The 16,916-nt window shown below is 36.3% G+C and overlaps 1 protein-coding gene across 2 annotated transcripts in view; it reads left to right on the top strand.

Annotated features, from left to right (window-relative positions):
• The window catches only part of SCYL2 (SCY1 like pseudokinase 2), a 40,865-nt gene extending 24,373 nt beyond the window's left edge, over positions 1 to 16,492 (top strand). For both annotated transcript variants that reach the window (XM_063322721.1, XM_063322720.1), the window contains 9 exons: positions 2,773 to 2,895; positions 4,165 to 4,278; positions 4,761 to 4,893; positions 6,722 to 6,840; positions 7,492 to 7,592; positions 8,359 to 8,425; positions 8,553 to 8,642; positions 9,706 to 9,825; positions 10,424 to 16,492. In XM_063322721.1, coding sequence (XP_063178791.1) covers positions 2,773 to 2,895; positions 4,165 to 4,278; positions 4,761 to 4,893; positions 6,722 to 6,840; positions 7,492 to 7,592; positions 8,359 to 8,425; positions 8,553 to 8,642; positions 9,706 to 9,825; positions 10,424 to 11,074 — 1,518 coding nt within the window. In that variant the 3' untranslated portion in view covers positions 11,075 to 16,492. The remainder of the gene's footprint in view (positions 1 to 2,772; positions 2,896 to 4,164; positions 4,279 to 4,760; positions 4,894 to 6,721; positions 6,841 to 7,491; positions 7,593 to 8,358; positions 8,426 to 8,552; positions 8,643 to 9,705; positions 9,826 to 10,423) is intronic.
• Positions 16,493 to 16,916: the final 424 nt, after the last annotated feature.

Here is a 16,916-nt window from a genome sequence, read left to right as displayed (position 1 = left end):
ACTGAGAATACCTCAGAAAATTAGAACTACTTAATGTTCTTTACTTTTGGTACACTGGGGCTTTATGTTAGCTTTGTTGTTGTCTTGAAAATATTAAATGTCTAACCGACCGAAAGCCAGTGAACATCTTATTTGTGCTGTGTCACCCTAAAAGGTAACATTGTGGTTTTTTGCTACTTTTGACATCAGATTTGTGAGACAATCCTCACTGCAAAAAGTTTGTCTCAAAGTTATTTCTGGAGCATAATGGGCACAAAAGCTGTTTCATTACTTGAGAAATGAGGGAAGCAAAATACAGACTTGGGGTCAGCTCATAAAGAGCGAGCTTTGCAAAGTTTTTCCGTAGCTTTCTAGATACTGTATATTAAATCCTTATGTTGACATTTTTAATGCTCGCTAAGTACTGAACAGTTTATTCCACTATTATTTCTGTGGTTTTTTTATTACGGCAAAGTTTGTTTAACTAATCCAGGACAGGTTTTCAAAGTTAATATACCAGCAATTCAGGGAAAAAAATATAAAGATTCATAGTGCCAGAGGACAGAATTCCAGGTCTGACTGTCTTTGTACAAGACAAAAACGTCCAGTTCCTGTGTGTTTGTAACTCATGGAGAAGGGCGGATGGGGAAGGTGTCAGTGTTTCTTCCAAATGCTCTCCCAAGATGTTTTAGATTTGTATGAGGCCTGTTACTTGGCTTTTGTCGAGTACTTGAGTTATGAAGAAATTGTTACCCAGTGTTCACTATATTTTTGTATGTGGGAATTTATAATATGAAAATGTAATATTTAGTTAAGTTACTCGTTTTTATTGTATTCTTGGAGTTAGCATGGAGTAACTGGTATGCTGTAAATCACCATCCTAGCTTACTCTGGCATGGCTTCCCAGTGTAGACAAACCCTTAATTTATATCTAGGGGAATCCACAAAGACTTAGCATATGAAGTACTGTAAATTCATATTCTAACGCAGTACCCTGACCAAGTTCTGGGCTCTGTATTAATGAATGAAGCACATCTTTAGCATTATCGTTTAGAGTGCAACTGCTGCTGCTTGCTTAAGAGGTGGTGTGTTTGAATCTATGACATCTTAGTTTCTACTTAAATAGATAAAAAGTATCAAATACAGTCTTAGAAAGCTAAAAATAAAAGAGGTTCATTGGAACAGCATGAACTACATTCAATTTAAAGACAGGTAGAGAGAAAGATCAAAAACAATTGAGCTTTATGTTATCATAGTTGAAAGAAAGGCATTGACAGCCAGTGGAAAACAGCTGAACTGCTTCTGTGAAATCTAAATTACTATATAGTACAATTTTTACCTTAAAAGCAGTCTGTTATAAGTTCAAACATCTGGTTCTCATTTTAAAGAAGCCTTTCTTGTTGTTAAATAACAGATTTCATTCATGTTCTCTTCCAGTTTGCAAAAACAATCAAACGATCCTTCTCCAAAAATATATATTTAGTTAACATAGAAACTGTCATGCCACAGTATTACAGGATTGCTAGGCAAGTCAACAATGTTATGGGTACATGGATGTTTCAAAAAAGCCAATATTAGGACAAATAAATTTTTTTATTTAAGAATAATTACCACATTTAACTTTAAAACTGATCTGGTCCATCTCACCCTAATTCTCTCGGGTTTGGGGATATTGCATCAGAATCAGTGTTCATGGAATGAGTGAGTCTGTGTGTGTGTGTACAGTTTAGGTAGTTAGAATAAGAAAGCAAATATTAGCTGCAGTTTAAAAGAATTTCTTTTTTTTCCCTCTAAAGGAATCAAATGAAAGGGGAAACTTATACATGGTCTTGGTTCAGTTGTATTTCTACATTCTGATGCTTCGGTTTATTTGACAGACAAGCACTGATTGCTACATATTTTTAGACTAAAAATTGAAATCTTTTCCTCCTATGAATTACTTGTCTTTTTATTATGAACGTGATACCATTCACCACAACTTGTTCATTTAGTCTGACCTGTTTTCTAAAAGGAGTTTAGGTGTCAGTGGATAGTCAGTGTCACCTGTAGCAAGTTGTCTCACCTAGCTGAGATGAGACATGAGTCTGACGAGTTACATGGCGCTCTCTATTGGGGACTGAGCCTGGATGAGTAATCTAGAATCACAGCTAACTTTTAGATGGCTAAGCCTGAGGAAGGTGAATCCTACTATGTGAACGTGCTTTTTAGGTTAACGTGAGGTGATTTTTTTTTTCTTTTTTTTTTTTTAGATTTTTCATTTTATGATCTATTATTTCCACGTGAAATAGAATAAAGCTATTTTGTGTCCATATAGTAGCTGTAGTATTCTCATCGTTGTGGCCCTATTTTGATTCTAGATACAGATGGAATGCAGCTTTTATACGTGGAGCTGTGTTTAAATGCTTTAAGGACAGCATTTAAGCTACAGGTTTTTGAAAGGTCAGCTTTTTCAATAGTGATGCTTCTATAAAGATTTTCTGTGAGCGGATTTTAACAAAAGACTGTGTTGAAAATAGAAACAAGAACTCCCTCCTTAGCCATTATGATGTATTTCAGAAGGATTAGTCTAGAAGACACATGTTTTGATTTGTATTTGCTGTTTTTGAAATGCAATAATATGTCAAAGTGTTTTTTGTCTTCCATGCCTTCAGGCAAGCAACATGGTAAGTGATCACATTTACTGAGTTACAAGAAAACTTCTGAAGTTTTTATATGATACAACAGACTTTAAATTGTAAGTATATGTTTCTGGAGTTAAAACTTTTGGCTTCTGAATTGTCCTTCTTTTAATAGATCTTGTTGATCTTCCTGCAAAAAATGGACTTGCTTCTAACCAAAACTCCACCAGATGAAATAAAGAACAGTGTTCTGCCTATGGTTTATAGAGCCTTGGAAGCACCTTCAATTCAGATCCAGGTATAGTCATTGCAGCCTTTACTTAAAACAATTTTTCTCTCTTCTCTTAAAGTTGTTGTGCCAGCTTTTTGTATGCCCTTGCGTTTGTTTACTTGAAAAAAAAAGATATTCCTGAATGTTGAAAGAGATTGATGTTTTATTAAAGAAAACTTTTTTTAGTAAAATAAAATTAAGTTCCCTTATTTTCCAGGGAGTAACCATTTGATTGTTGTTCTAATGCACTTATCCTAAATTCTGAGTATCCACCATAGCAAAAAGTAGGATGTGCATTTATAAAGCATTGCCTGTGCTGCAGAAACTGTGCAGGCGTGGATGCTCTTGCCAGTCAGTGAGAGGTGGCTTATTCTGAGGTCCCACTAGTAAGAACATGTGTGCGGGCAAGTACTTTGGAAGACCTGATTTGCTGTAAAATCATATTAAGATGCCTTCTGGTGACATTTTTATGTATCCGTGTTTTAATTCTCTTCATGCTTTCTCTACCTTTCTATGGTTCTTGTTTGTGGAAATCATTCTTCCAGTGGTATTTACTTCTAGTTAGCCAAAGGCATTCAGGAGTGTGAGGGGGAGGTAAACAGACAAAACACTTCTTTAAGAAGGATTTGGATAATCAGATGTGACTTTCACCTTTGCAAAGCCTTTGCAGTATTATTGAGGTAGTTTTTTGTTTCTAAATACCTGGCTTGAGGTTTTTCTGCATCAGCAGTTTAGTTACTCAGGTATTTAGTTGCAACCTGTACTTAATATTCCTGTCTCTTACTTTTTTTGAGATGGGGCTGAAGTTGGTTTTTTTTTTTTTTTTTTTTCCCCTGTTGTTTAAGTATTTTTAATCTTGATATGCTCTTTTATCTTTCAGCCTATCATTGTGCTGTTGCAGTGTTGTTGATAGTACTCATTCGGATTTGCTTGATTTATGTAGGAAAATGTTGCAGTTTGATGCAATAAAAGGGTTTTTTAATATAAAGGCGTTTTGTGAAAATGCAAGATACTCTTGCTATCCAAATATTTTATTATCAATTTATGAATGCTGTTTTTGAAATCCATTTTCCAGGGTTCTATCTGCATATCGCGATGCTTTATTATTCCAGCTATTTATGTGAGTCTGATAGATTAAGGTCAGCTTAGTTGAACATGATATTTCCTTAAGTATTTCCTTAAAAGGAAAGCTGAAGCAGACATTTTAAACTAATTTTGATCTTGAGTAATATTAGCACTAATTTTATAATAAACATGCATGTTTCTTTTTAAACTTATGCACTTTTTTTTTTATAGGAGCTTTGCCTAAACATAATTCCCACGTTTGCCAATTTGATAGATTACCCATCAATGAAAAATTCATTAATTCCAAGAATTAAAAATGCATGTTTGCAAACTTCTTCTCTTGCTGTAAGTATCCTAATAATTTTACCTCTTTCTCAGTCCTCAGAAAACGTTGTTACCCTTATTTACTTTGGCTTTTCTGCTGTTGTATCCTTAAAGAAAAGCCCATCGGTGTGCCTTGATTTCTTTTTGAGCCTTTCTTTTTTACTTTTTACAAATACAAAAGCACCGTTTACTTTTTTACTCTAACCATTTTTCAAGTTATTAGCAACTTACTGTTGCTAAAAATACTGTAAAAATTGTTCAAGTCTGTTCCAGAATGTGTTTGTCCTGCAGAAAAGCCAAGGTTTTGTGAGCACTGTGTAACTACATATATATTTTCCTTTCACGACACAAAAGGGGTTTTTTAACTTGTCTTGAATTTGCAGATATGAAGGTCATAGTTTTCAGCAGCATCTGTTTTCTTCTAAGTGTGAGTTTTGTATGGGTTTTTTTTCTTAGGCAAAAATATAGTAAAGAGTTTGTTTAATTCTTGTCATACTTCACAGGTCCGGGTAAACTCACTAGTGTGCTTAGGCAAGATTTTGGAGTACTTGGATAAATGGTTTGTGCTTGATGATATTTTACCTTTTCTACAACAAATTCCATCCAAGGAACCTGCAGTGCTAATGGGAATTTTAGGTAATCAATATTTTCAACTCTCTGTGCTTTGACATTGTATTATCATTGATAGTGTTTACATAGTGTATCGCTAAAACAGCTATTAAAAATTTCCTGTTTCTGGTTCTTAAGTATGCCCCTCTTCAGCTACCGTATGCGTTGCTGGTACTTTCGAACACTAGTACGTATATTTGTAGTCTTTAAGGCCCAGTGCAGTTCTGAATACTTATTGCACTTCTTGGGCTGTGACACTTTCATGGACTGTACGCTCCACAGTCAGAGAGGCTGTTTTGCTTAGAAGAGTGTAGGATCTGTCTTCTTGCAGATGCTGCTGGAGCTTTTAAAATGTTTCTGTTGCCTTCTCTTACCACTCTTGCATGTCAGATGCTGTAAATCATTGCCGACAAATCTGCTGCTCTTCACTGCAGGGTTTGTTAGGCTCATGTTGTTGGACGTTTAAGCAAACGTGGCTGCCTTTGCACTGAAATGGAGTGTAGTCTGGGTGAGGTTTCACCAAGCAGCTAACAAAACCTAATGGCTGGTTACTTCTGGGAGGGGAGGCCTCACTCCCAGTTGTGCTTTCCTGCTGCCACTCTGTTGCTTGCCTATATGCCTGAGGATGTGTGATTTTAACAACTTGAATGGGCTTAAGGAGACCAGATGACCAGAGCCACTGCCAAGAAAAAGGTGTGACTGCGTGGCCAAGCCTGGAAGGCAGTGACCGTTTCTCTTACTGACAGTAAAGTAATAGACAGAAGACCATTTGTAACAAGCTGAGCTCTGCTGGCAGCAGCCCTCGTTAAACACTGTGATAATATGTGGTAGTAGCATTATTTTGGTTTGCTCAAAATCAGCAAGAGGGTATCTATCAGTACTAATTTAAAGTTGGCTGTTTCCATTAATCCTTGCAGCTTTGCCTTGTGGTTGCTCTCTGAGAAGGAGGGACAGTGTATCTTTTACTTTAGTGGCATTATTCCTGAATTCTGCTTGGATACAGTGCATAAGTGAACCCTAGTTTGGAAATTATAAGCTGAAATCAATTTGATATACTCGTGCTCTCCTTTTTTCTGGAATCATACTACCTTCCGTCTTCTGTGTGATAGCTTCTTTGGCCAGCTGACAACTCTGTTCTAGCACTAACCGTAGAAGCTGAGGAAAGTTTCTTCTTCTTTTGTGCTACTGTGTTCAGTGTTTGCTGCCAGAGGTGGACTATTTAGACAGAGAAATCCTGTCAGAAACATTATAGAACTTGTAGGCTTAACACTGGATTCCTCGTGCCTGCCAGTGTTCTTTTTTTCAGTGTTTTTAGAATAGATATAGATTATGCATGATTTTTGATCCTGTGTGTAATGCAGCCCCAAACATTTGGGTAAGAATCTTTGTAAAATGCGATTGGAGAGCAGTGTGATAGTTACTCCTAGACACTTCTGTATGCCAGGAGAGAACACATCCTTAGTTAATGCAGCTTAATTTCTCAGTGGCAATTTGTCAGTTTGTGATAACTCAGTTGCTCGTGATCTGTTCAAAGGTGCATGTTCTCAGATAATTGTCCAGGACAATACATTGCCTAATACCAGGGTTTCTTAGCTGCAAGTCATAGAATCGTAGAATCTTCATGGTTGGAAAGGACCTTTGAGATCATCGAGTCCAACCATACACACACACAAAAAACCCCCCTTCTCTTGTTCTGAACTTCAGCAAAGCCTCCTGTTATAATACGTTTGTGTTGTAGATGAGTATATCGCTTTTATGAATCTGCACACAGAGCCAATGTATGTTCAGATGATTGATACATACAGAGAGTGCTACTTTGTTCACATTGTTTACAATTTTTGATGTTTTATGTCAGGTATTTACAAATGTACGTTTACTCATAAGAAGTTGGGAATCACCAAAGAACAGCTTGCAGGAAAAGTATTGCCCCATCTGATTCCTCTTAGTATTGAGAACAATCTTAATCTCAATCAGGTAGGAACATCACTACGTTGCCCGCTTCTTCCTGATAAATTGGAAGACAATAGATTTAAACTGTTGTAAGAGGAAAAATTCGTATGTTACTGTATGTCTATGTCTTTTTTAAAAGCAAACAAATAAAACCAAAAAATCTGCCAGTATTGCTGTAATTGCATGTTTAAAGCTTGTATTTTTCAGTGGATTTAACTGATCTAGTATAAAATTTCAAAATGAATACTGTCACCTTCCAAATATCCTGCAAAAGCAGTTAGCTATTAACATAATTACAATTCAAGTTAAAAGCTGAAGTACAACCTTAATGTTTCATCCCTTGCTCTTGTTTTTAAATATTGCAGATAATGTAGAAGTACAATCACAGGATTATTTTTTTTTTAAATTAATCTGGTAATATTCCTCTGTGAGGTTTTTTTTGTCTGGGTTGCCCCACTTTTTTTGTAGCAGTATATGTTTTTCACTGTTTCAGCATACGCTCTGCTTGCAGTTAGGTATCTAATGGAAGATAGTGAAGGTGGATTATAAATTATTTAAAAATCTGCAGTTTATCTGACATTGTGTATTGTAAGTTTTATGAGATACTACTTTTTAAGTTATACGTCTGAAATCCATCACTGCAAATTCCAAACTTCTTGTATATTTCTTTTACAGTTCAATTCTTTTATTTGTGTTATAAAAGATATGCTTAATAGATTGGAGGCAGAGCATAAAACAAAACTTGAGCAACTTCATGTCATGCAAGAGCAACAGAAGTAAGTGTTTATTTACGTGTGTATTAGAGAAGGAGAAGGAAGTGTGTATTAGTGAGCGGAGATAAATTTCTGTTAATTTTTTAGCAAACGTGAGAAAACTCTAGCCATATCAATAAAAAACCCTAGGTAATTCTTACTTCGGTAGTTGAGAATTACCTCAAATAAGCATAGTTGTCAGCAAAGATTTATTAGTCCTACAATTATAATAATATTGTGATGTCAGTGGTTTTATAGAGTAAAATCTTTTATATAGTTCAGTCACAGTTTATTATTTTGAGTAAATAGTTTTTAATTAATTCATTAAATGTAAAAGTTCATACTGAGCTCTGCTAGTACAGTTTATGTCTTGCTTCTATATGCTAAGTTGCTTTTCTGTAGTTGTTGAGAACATAAACTATGCTGGAGAAACATAAACACTGCGGCCTTTTAGAAGGCAGCTATATTTGAAGATATTTAGAGCTCTTTTATGGAGTCTGATATGAGGTGAGATTTCTGACTCAAATTAACTTGGGCTGCACAAATTCTGTGTCACCCTGCTCAAAAGGAGGAACTAAGACCATGTGAAATGATCGTTAGGAAACCCTTACAATTTAGAATATTAACATTTCCCAGTCCCCTACAGGCATTCTATAAAAATGGCAGTGCTCTCATAATGCAATTTTTTTGATTATTTAAATGCAGAAGAATAATCTGCATTCCTGAATTAGTGTTGTGGATGTGACTGTAAAGTTATGTTTTTGTAATATGTATACTCTATACTATATAGATCTTTGGATATAGCTAACCAAATGAATGTATCTGAAGAGGCAAGATCTAGTAGTACAAGTAATCAGGTAAGCGACAATATTTTATTGTGTTACATATAGAAATTTGAAACTTAAAATTGTGTACTCAATATTTATGTTACCTTAAATTACAACATTGCAAATAACTAAGTTTTGTTTCTTTGAACTTAAACAGATTGATAAAGTATTTAATACTAGTGGAACTGACCTTCTTACTAGTGGATCTGAGAGTAAAGAGAATGAGATGTCATCAACACAGAAAAAGGTGTGTTTTACTTTGCTTTGTAATCGTTACATCCATCTGTCTAATAGAAGGCTGATACGGTTGCACAAAAAGAGTATGTGTACATAGTTATCATATTTAAAGCTTTAAAAGAAAAACCTAACTGCTTTTGTATAGCACAGCACCATACATAGTCACGTGTGAAGGTCCACTGAAAAATGTTCAAATTATATCCTTGAATTTCAGTGAAAGCCTTTCTTTGAACGTAGCTTTGTACAAAGGCGGCAGCAATTATGACTGTAAGTTTTTGGTCGTTTTCTATCTCCTTAATTATAGCTTTTAATGAAACTGAAACTTCAGCAGTGGATTTAGGTAGGAAAATCAAAATAGGCAACTTTATGATAAAATTACAAACAGAGATGAAGATAAAATATAGAATTCTGTGTAGTAGCAGAGACTAACATTTGCTATACAATTCAAAGATGAGTGAAAATGAACAATGTGGGTATAAATACAGGAAGCAAAGAAAAAGCATGCATGACACATTATATTAAACATAAGCGTAAACTATTGTAAAATTCTTTTCATGCTATTAATTATGTAGATGGCTTCCCAGAATCCATACATTTTATCATTTCCATTTCTAGTTATATCAGCCCTCTCACTAATTTTAGGCTAAGGGGAAATGATCATCATTAACAAAAGTACAGTTAAAATCCTGAAAAGCCTCTTGAGCAATCTGAAAATAAAATTCCCTTGCCAACTCCACGGTCAGTTGTAGTTCTAACTCAAGTGCTGTATGAAAACAAAACCTGCAAAGAACACTTTTTCTTACGCCCAACATTAAGAAGACAAAGCTAAAATGGTTTTGTTGTGATACCTCTTTATTCGAGATCTGCTCAAATTTCTCATTATGTTTAAGTATGATAATACTACAATATGATAAATATTATAAACATTTTGTGCTTCTGCACTTTCTCTTTTTTATAAATAATATATATTGTTCTACCACATATTGAAATGACAGTGCTATTTATGAAACAAAAATATCAATGTAAGAATAACCGTTCTGTACAACTTAGTGTCAGTACTTTCCCCTTTAAAGGCATCGCTTACACTTGAAGAGAAGCAGAAGTTAGCTAAAGAACAAGAACAGGCACAGAAACTGAAAAGCCAGCAACCTCTTGTGCCGCAAGCGACTGTAATAACACCTCCAGTGAAGCAGGTGAGAAAGAACAAACTGCTGCACTGTTTCCATTGGAGCTGTGATGCTTTTTCCTTTCAAGTGCTGTATGCATTTAGCATTTTTTTTCTCCTGTGAGTCACCCTTTGTTTTCACTGATAGTACAGTGGTATAGCCGAGAAAAACTAAAATAAATTTTAATCTGCTTTCCATTTGCGTTGCTAGCAGTATTTCACACTTTTTAAATTACAGGAGTTTCCGAAGGAATAATTATTATTGTAAGGCCATTCTTCTAGATAAGGAAAAAGCACATATTAAAAAAGGTTTTGCTCCGAAGAGTTTATCAACTAAATATCTAAAGGGCTTGGGGATAGGAATGGGGCATGTGAGCAAATGTCACAGTAGTACTTCATGTATAGTCTTAATTGTCAAATTAAAGCTGCATAACAATTAGTTCTAAGTAGCAAAGAACAACAATAACCTAATTGCTTTTGCGTATGTTTACATTTCATGCCCAATTCCATGCAGTAAGTTCTGATTTCTGAAAAATGAATGCCACTTCTGCTGGAGCAATGAGGAAGACTGTTGCTAGAGTCTTTGTACAAGAGTAGCATTTAACTGCATTTTATGTGTTTTGCAGACAAAAGACTTGACAGATACCTTGATAGATAATATGTCGTCTTTGACTAGCCATTCTATCAACAAAGCTAAAGTTCCATCTTCAAACAGCTTCTCTTCTGTCCCTCCTATGGGTGTTGGAATGGGATTTTCATCACCTATTGACAACACAAAGAGAAATATGACAAACGGACTAAATACTAATCTGGGTTTTCAGACTGCCGGATTCAGTATGGGAGCTGGTCCCACCACTCAGAATTTCTTCAGTGGTCCAAGTGCAACAGCGACAACCAAGATGAACATTGTACCGACTGCCAACATGCCAAATTACAGTCCTATGAATACTGCATCTGCAATGTCTCCACTGACACAACAAAACAGACCCCCAGATATGTCTGCTTTAGATAATCTTTTTGGTCCTCAAAAACCCAAAGTTAGCATGAAACAGTTGGCTCAACAGAAATCAAGCCAGTGGGTTAATCAGTTTGTACCCCCGCAAGGGTCCCCAGGTGCGAGCGCTTCAGTCTTGGGACCTCAGATGAACATGATAGGCCAGCCTGGCTTTGGTATACAGGGTAATCCTTTCTTTGCTCCTCAGAACTTTGCACAACCAGCAAACACAATGACCAACAGCAGCTCAGCTAGTAATGACTTAAAAGATCTTTTTGGGTAAAATGTTTTGTTTTCTTCTTTCAAAGATTGATGAAATTTGGATCATGGGTAAGCTGATTAACATCTTTTTTTGATTAGTAAAAGCATGACTTGGCGAAACTTTCAACCCAGCAAAGTAAAGACTTTTACACTGGAAAAAAGACTTGATTTCGCATTCACCTGGTACTGCAGCGGAGTTGCATAAGTGCAAAATCATCTTACATGCTAAAGATTTCCTGTCTCTTTTCCAAGCATCACAGTACTGACGGTAGGATGCATATATTCAATCAAAAAAGAAGTAGCTAAGTATTTCAAAACTACTCGGAAGTGTACTCGATCAACTCCTGTGAAATTTCCTACAAAATTTTGTTTCTTAAGTTCAACAAAAATGCAGAGGGGGTAATAACGCTGGTGAATGCAGTCCTGCAGCCCAGTCCTTTCAGTGTCTGCTAAATTCTTGTTGATGATTTGAGTTGCCTGAATTTGGCACGAACTGTCATTTTGCCGTATGACAGTTTGTAAAAAGCAAATTCTTTCACTGCCTCAGAAAGTTTTGTTAGCCATGTTAGCCATACATAGAAAGATCTCTAAGCAGTAACTGTGTAAGAGGCAAGAAGAGAAAACATTTTGTATTTCTTCTCTTACATGATAATTAAAATTAATGTGGTAGTAAACTACAACAAGATTTGGGAGGCATAAGATGGTTTAAAATTTTGTGCTAGTTTGGGACAGAGTAAGAACACCGCTCCAATGGTCATGCTGGTTTACAACCTGTTTTATAATGCCAGATCCTTGTTACCAGCCCCATAACAAAAGCAGCGTACCATTTAGACAGCATTTTAAAATACACGTGGTGACATGATCACATTTATTACATAGTCCAGTGTTTTGGCTAATTTGATAGTGCTTCTAACTGGTGTGAAAAAAGAATATGAGTAGCTATGGAATCTCCTAAAAAAATGTTCTATGTAAAATTCAGGTGTTGACTGCCCCAGCTATGTAACTGAGCAGTTCTGTGTAACTAAGCACACACTCTTTAGTTACACAGAAATATTCTTGAATTACTTTGTAGATTTCTGGCTGCGTTGGGAAGATGGAAAAGGATTGCCTCATACAAGTTGCACATGGTTGTGTGAAAAAGCAGAGTGCCATAAATTGCCTTGACTAGAATAAACTATTTCATTTTAATTTGGTTTAACTCAAGTCCTTATGAAGGATAGATGAATATGAAGAGAGTTCTCAAATACAGATTTGTAAGCTCTAGAATATATGGTAAATACACAGGTATTTCAAATCCTTTTTATTGTATTACTCCAAATTTAATAAAGCTCTCCAGAAAACCAAACAGTAGTTTCTCCTACTTCCCAGTAGGTGTATGTTCAGCTTGCCCATGATAGAATCTCTGTTCTGTCAGATACTACTGTTGGATTTTAACTTTTTCTTTCCTAGGAATTTCAGGAGCTTTCTTACGTAATATTTTGAAGACTATAGCTGGCTATTTTGAGAAGGAAAGAACTAGTTACCTTTTTTATGGAAAGCCTACATGCTTTATTTTTCAAAGCCTTTCACTGAAGAAATTGTTCTTTCATTTGCTGCTTAAGAAACCAAAGGGCCTTATGCTGTAAATGTGACTTGTATTTTGTTATATTTCCATGGTTCTAAGCGGTAATAACATTAAGCATATTTCTTAAAGAATCGTTTATGTATTATAGCTGCTGCCTTAGTCCTATTGTTTTAAAATACCTGGGACCAGTGAAATTGTGGTTTAGAAAACAATACCTAACATGTTGTGATGCTTATGTGCTGTTAATATTCATGGTAAACATTGTAGGTTATGTTAAGATATCTGTGTAAACTTAAGTACAATACTAGAACTGTTAAACTATTTAAGTTCATTTACGGTTACTAGCACTCTATACTCTCAACCACACTAATGTCGTCTTTTATGTCAACTTCTGAAAGCTACCTTTTGTTAGGGTAACTTAAGGCAAGCCTTTGAAGAATTACTTGAATCTGTATTCCTCTAAATTATTTGGAAAATAAGTTTATATTAAAAAGAACATCTCTTAGGACTCTACAATGTATTAAATTAATACGTCCATGGTAAAAGCAGTCTTAAATGTCAGTGTCCTGATCCGGGGTTTCAGTCACTGATCCCCCTGGACTGGGGGCTTTTCAGAACTGGATTTTAATTTAGCCTACTGGAGGGAAAAATAACTGAATAAATTTGATCTGATTTTATATACTAGAGCTTCTAAACTGTGGGGTTTGGGGTATGTGCTTTTGGCATGGGCTGTCTGAGAATATAATCTATTTTGTAAGAACAAAGTCAAAAAAATGCTGCAAGTTCAAATTAAGAGATGCTCTTTATGCAGCAGTAATGTGATGGAATAAGGTCTTTATCTGGCTCAAGTAAGAGGATTATTTTCTACTTATATTTGAGAACACAATTTTGGTTTCTCTTGTCTTCTGCAATTTTCAGAACAACCAGAGTAGAAGAATAACAACAAAGAAAACTGAAAAGGGTGCTTGTGAAAGTTATAACAAATTTTTCCGGTTATTTAAAAATAAACAAGAAAAAATAACTTCAGTTAAATTGAGAGGGTCAAATCCCTCTTCCTTGTAGATGCTTTCTGCTTAATGTGTCAGGAAACTGGGTGTGTGTGGAGTTCTCTAACTATTTCTTCTTAACTGAAAGGAAAGAGGAGTTGCAAGAGGTAAATCACCAAGGCCACGTGGCATTTTTCTTTAGGAAGCCTTGTCCAGCTGATCTCTCCACTTAGAAGCCGTCATTCTGAGGCCCTGCAAGAGGCTGGAAGACTCATGTTGTGGACAGAGTGAATACCGTTGTTTGAGAGCAACCGTTGTATTTCACATCCAAGTTGTTGTTTGCGAAAGAGTAGGAGGAAGGGACAGTGTCATAAAAAGTGGGCGTTCCAGGGGCCTTCTGTTCCTGGGCGTGGATGGAAAACAGCGTTGCATCTGGTTTGGCCTGAAGCAGCGGGACTGTCCAGCCTTAATGCAAAACAAAATGGGGAATGCAGGTATTGACATTGGTATCTGATTAAGAAATTGCAAATTCTTTTACTCAAAAAGTAACCTGATGTAAAATAAGTTCTTATTATGCTGCCTTGAACAAAACTGTAAGTTACACGCGATTTCTGCCCTTTGTACTCAAACTAATTTAAAGGAAAAAATGCGCAAGCCTGGCAGGTTTTATCATCACCTTACAGCCTGCACCCTGTGCCACCCACTCTGCACACCCACTGTGAGCAGATCTTCATGGCACCGTGGAAATTAGAGCAGGATCTGGGCTGAGCTGCCCAGCTCACCTGGTTTGCTTTACTTTCATTCGTAAAGAAGAGGTAAAGAGAAGGGAGTCAGTTCCTATTCTTTAATTGATTTCTCTATATTATGTTTACTGCAAAAGGAGAAAAGAAGCGGAGATAGCTGCACGTCTTGAGCATAAGCATCGGTTGTCCTTTGGCTGCTCTGGTGTTTGCTAAATGAATGTGACTGCACCAAGACAGCAGCGTTTTCCGTTTTACACCTGTTGGTTCCATTTGGTTTTAAGTATGAAAGTCTCTGAAGCATCCTCTGAAAACCCGGTCGTAGAAAACAAACTAATCCTGGTAGATGGAAGAATTGTATTAAAGAGGCTTGAAATACCTTCTCTGCTGGGGCTGCTGGAGAGGAGCCGTGAAAGTACTGAGTTACGGATTAGCTTAGAAGCCCCTGGGTCTGCCTCTCTCAGGAGGAGAGAAACAGGGAGTGAAATGGCGCAGGTGTCATTTAAGGACGGAGGAGGGAGCTGATTTTTTTTGGTTCCTTTTCACACAAGTGGAGTGAATAAGGCACAGAACAGCCTGGGGAACCCGCTTATGCAGGAGGGTAGGTACCAAAGGGGTCTTTTGAAAGGTAAAGGAGCCCACCAATTATTTGGGAGTTGGGGAGAGAAATTTTACTGGGAACATGTGTAGAATGCCCTGGGTTTTTTAAATTGAGGTACTACGTCTTCCCCTCTCAATGGTGATGCGAATTAGAAATGTTGTGGGGAAGTTCTGGCCTTAAAGGTCTACACAAATGCTGAGTACCCCAAGTAAAAGGCTGAATTTTGGGATATGTAGGTGCACAACATTTCAAGCCTTATTATTTAAAACTTTCCTTTTCTGTTAAGTTTTGTCTTTTTAGTGACACCCGTTTCACATTTATGTAGAACTTTGAAAAATACCCCAACGGCCTTTTAAAGTAAGGAAAGTGTGCGTTAACTTTTGTATTATAACCCCTGTTATAATGTAATCTATGTCTGTAGATAGATAAGTAAGTGTGTATATAGATAGATTACAGGATTTTAGGTTTTTCAGTTCAATTGCACCAAAAGAGAAAAGATTACAGGAGAAGTTAGATTTGAATGAAATTCCACAAGGCTTCCATACCGGCTCACAATTATATGATACTTTTGTTATCTTTTATAAATTCACATGCTTAGTCTGTCTACAACCATGTGACTTGAGCAGAAAAGGAAAGGTTTTAAAACGTAAGTTTATGAACACTGGATCTCTCATTGCAGATGAAGTTTTTGAACTTTAGAGTGACCTTTGTTTATTAATTAGGAGTTTTTTATTGGGGGTGGGTGAGATATCGCTGATTCGTGCCATTTCCAATGCAAGAAATGGGAGGGGGGGGGAGTACAGGAAAAAAAAATACCCTGTTGTATATGTGACCCTTTTTTGTTCTTTGTTAAAGAGATAATGCTGCATTTTATATACTCCTTAACTTTTACTCTGAAGTAGCTGTGAGGAAACCTATCTGGAGAATTTCAGATGAGCTAGCTGATTTTTCAAGTGAGGTCCTTCCTCGTACCTTACTTTCCATTGGGTTTTGACTGCTTTACAAGGAAATGACTCAAGGCAGTAAAACCTTGGATTCCTACACCAAAATCCTCTTGCCTTCCAGGCCTCACACTTGTATCAACGGAACAAATAAGCCCCTGAAGTTGTTCTGTCTTTTAAGTTCTCTGAAACAGTTCTGACTAACTGCTGTACAGATTTCTGAGATGAAGTTGTAAAACAAAATGTGTTATAGTGAACTCAGGCCTTGTGCAAAATATTTAATACTCGTTTATTTGTCTAATCGTACAGTCTCTGTACTAGTGGCAGTTTTATGTTTTGAATGTAAAACATTAGAATTCTCATGAGATTTATAAAGTGATGTTACTGTAGTGTCAGCTGTGATTCATAATTAGAACTGTCATAGCATGGCATTAGTGTGTACCCAGTTTATTGGACAGCTCTTCAAGAACAAATTTATTCTTGTATCAACTTTTAGATCAGCTACTTAAAAAAAATAATATGTAAAAGGTACAGTGACGATTTCGAGGAATTCATATCACTTTGTACTGTGAATGAAGTTGCCTATGGAAATAAATGAACTTTTCGTATTTTCATGTTGGAAGATATTTTTATTTAAAATTTCCATAAAATTAAGTAACAGTAACTTATTTAGAAAACTTTATCACTTTGCATTTTGTTTGAAATACATTTTTGTCCCACGTAATTTTGAGTTCATTTCTTAGAGCGGTTGCTCTCCAGACATCTGTTCAAATGCGATCACGTATTGCCTTCATGCAAAGAATAAAAGTCCTGGGGGAAAACCGATGTTCTACATGTCTCTAAAATTAGCATTTACATTGCCGAAAGCACACGAAGCCCATGTCAGAAAATCTGGGGTTCTGATACCACATGGTGATCTCAATTTGCATTTTCAGTGCTCGTTTACCCAGAAACCAGCCCTTTCTCCAAACCTGGCTTTCAAGATACACGGCTTTGTCAGGCGTAGAGTTTGCCAGCACCCTGAAGGAAGCT

The sequence above is a fragment of the Chroicocephalus ridibundus genome, chromosome 1 (genome assembly GCF_963924245.1).
Source record: "Chroicocephalus ridibundus chromosome 1, bChrRid1.1, whole genome shotgun sequence".
NCBI lineage: Eukaryota > Metazoa > Chordata > Aves > Charadriiformes > Laridae > Chroicocephalus > Chroicocephalus ridibundus.
This window is presented reverse-complemented; position numbering and strand designations above follow the sequence as displayed.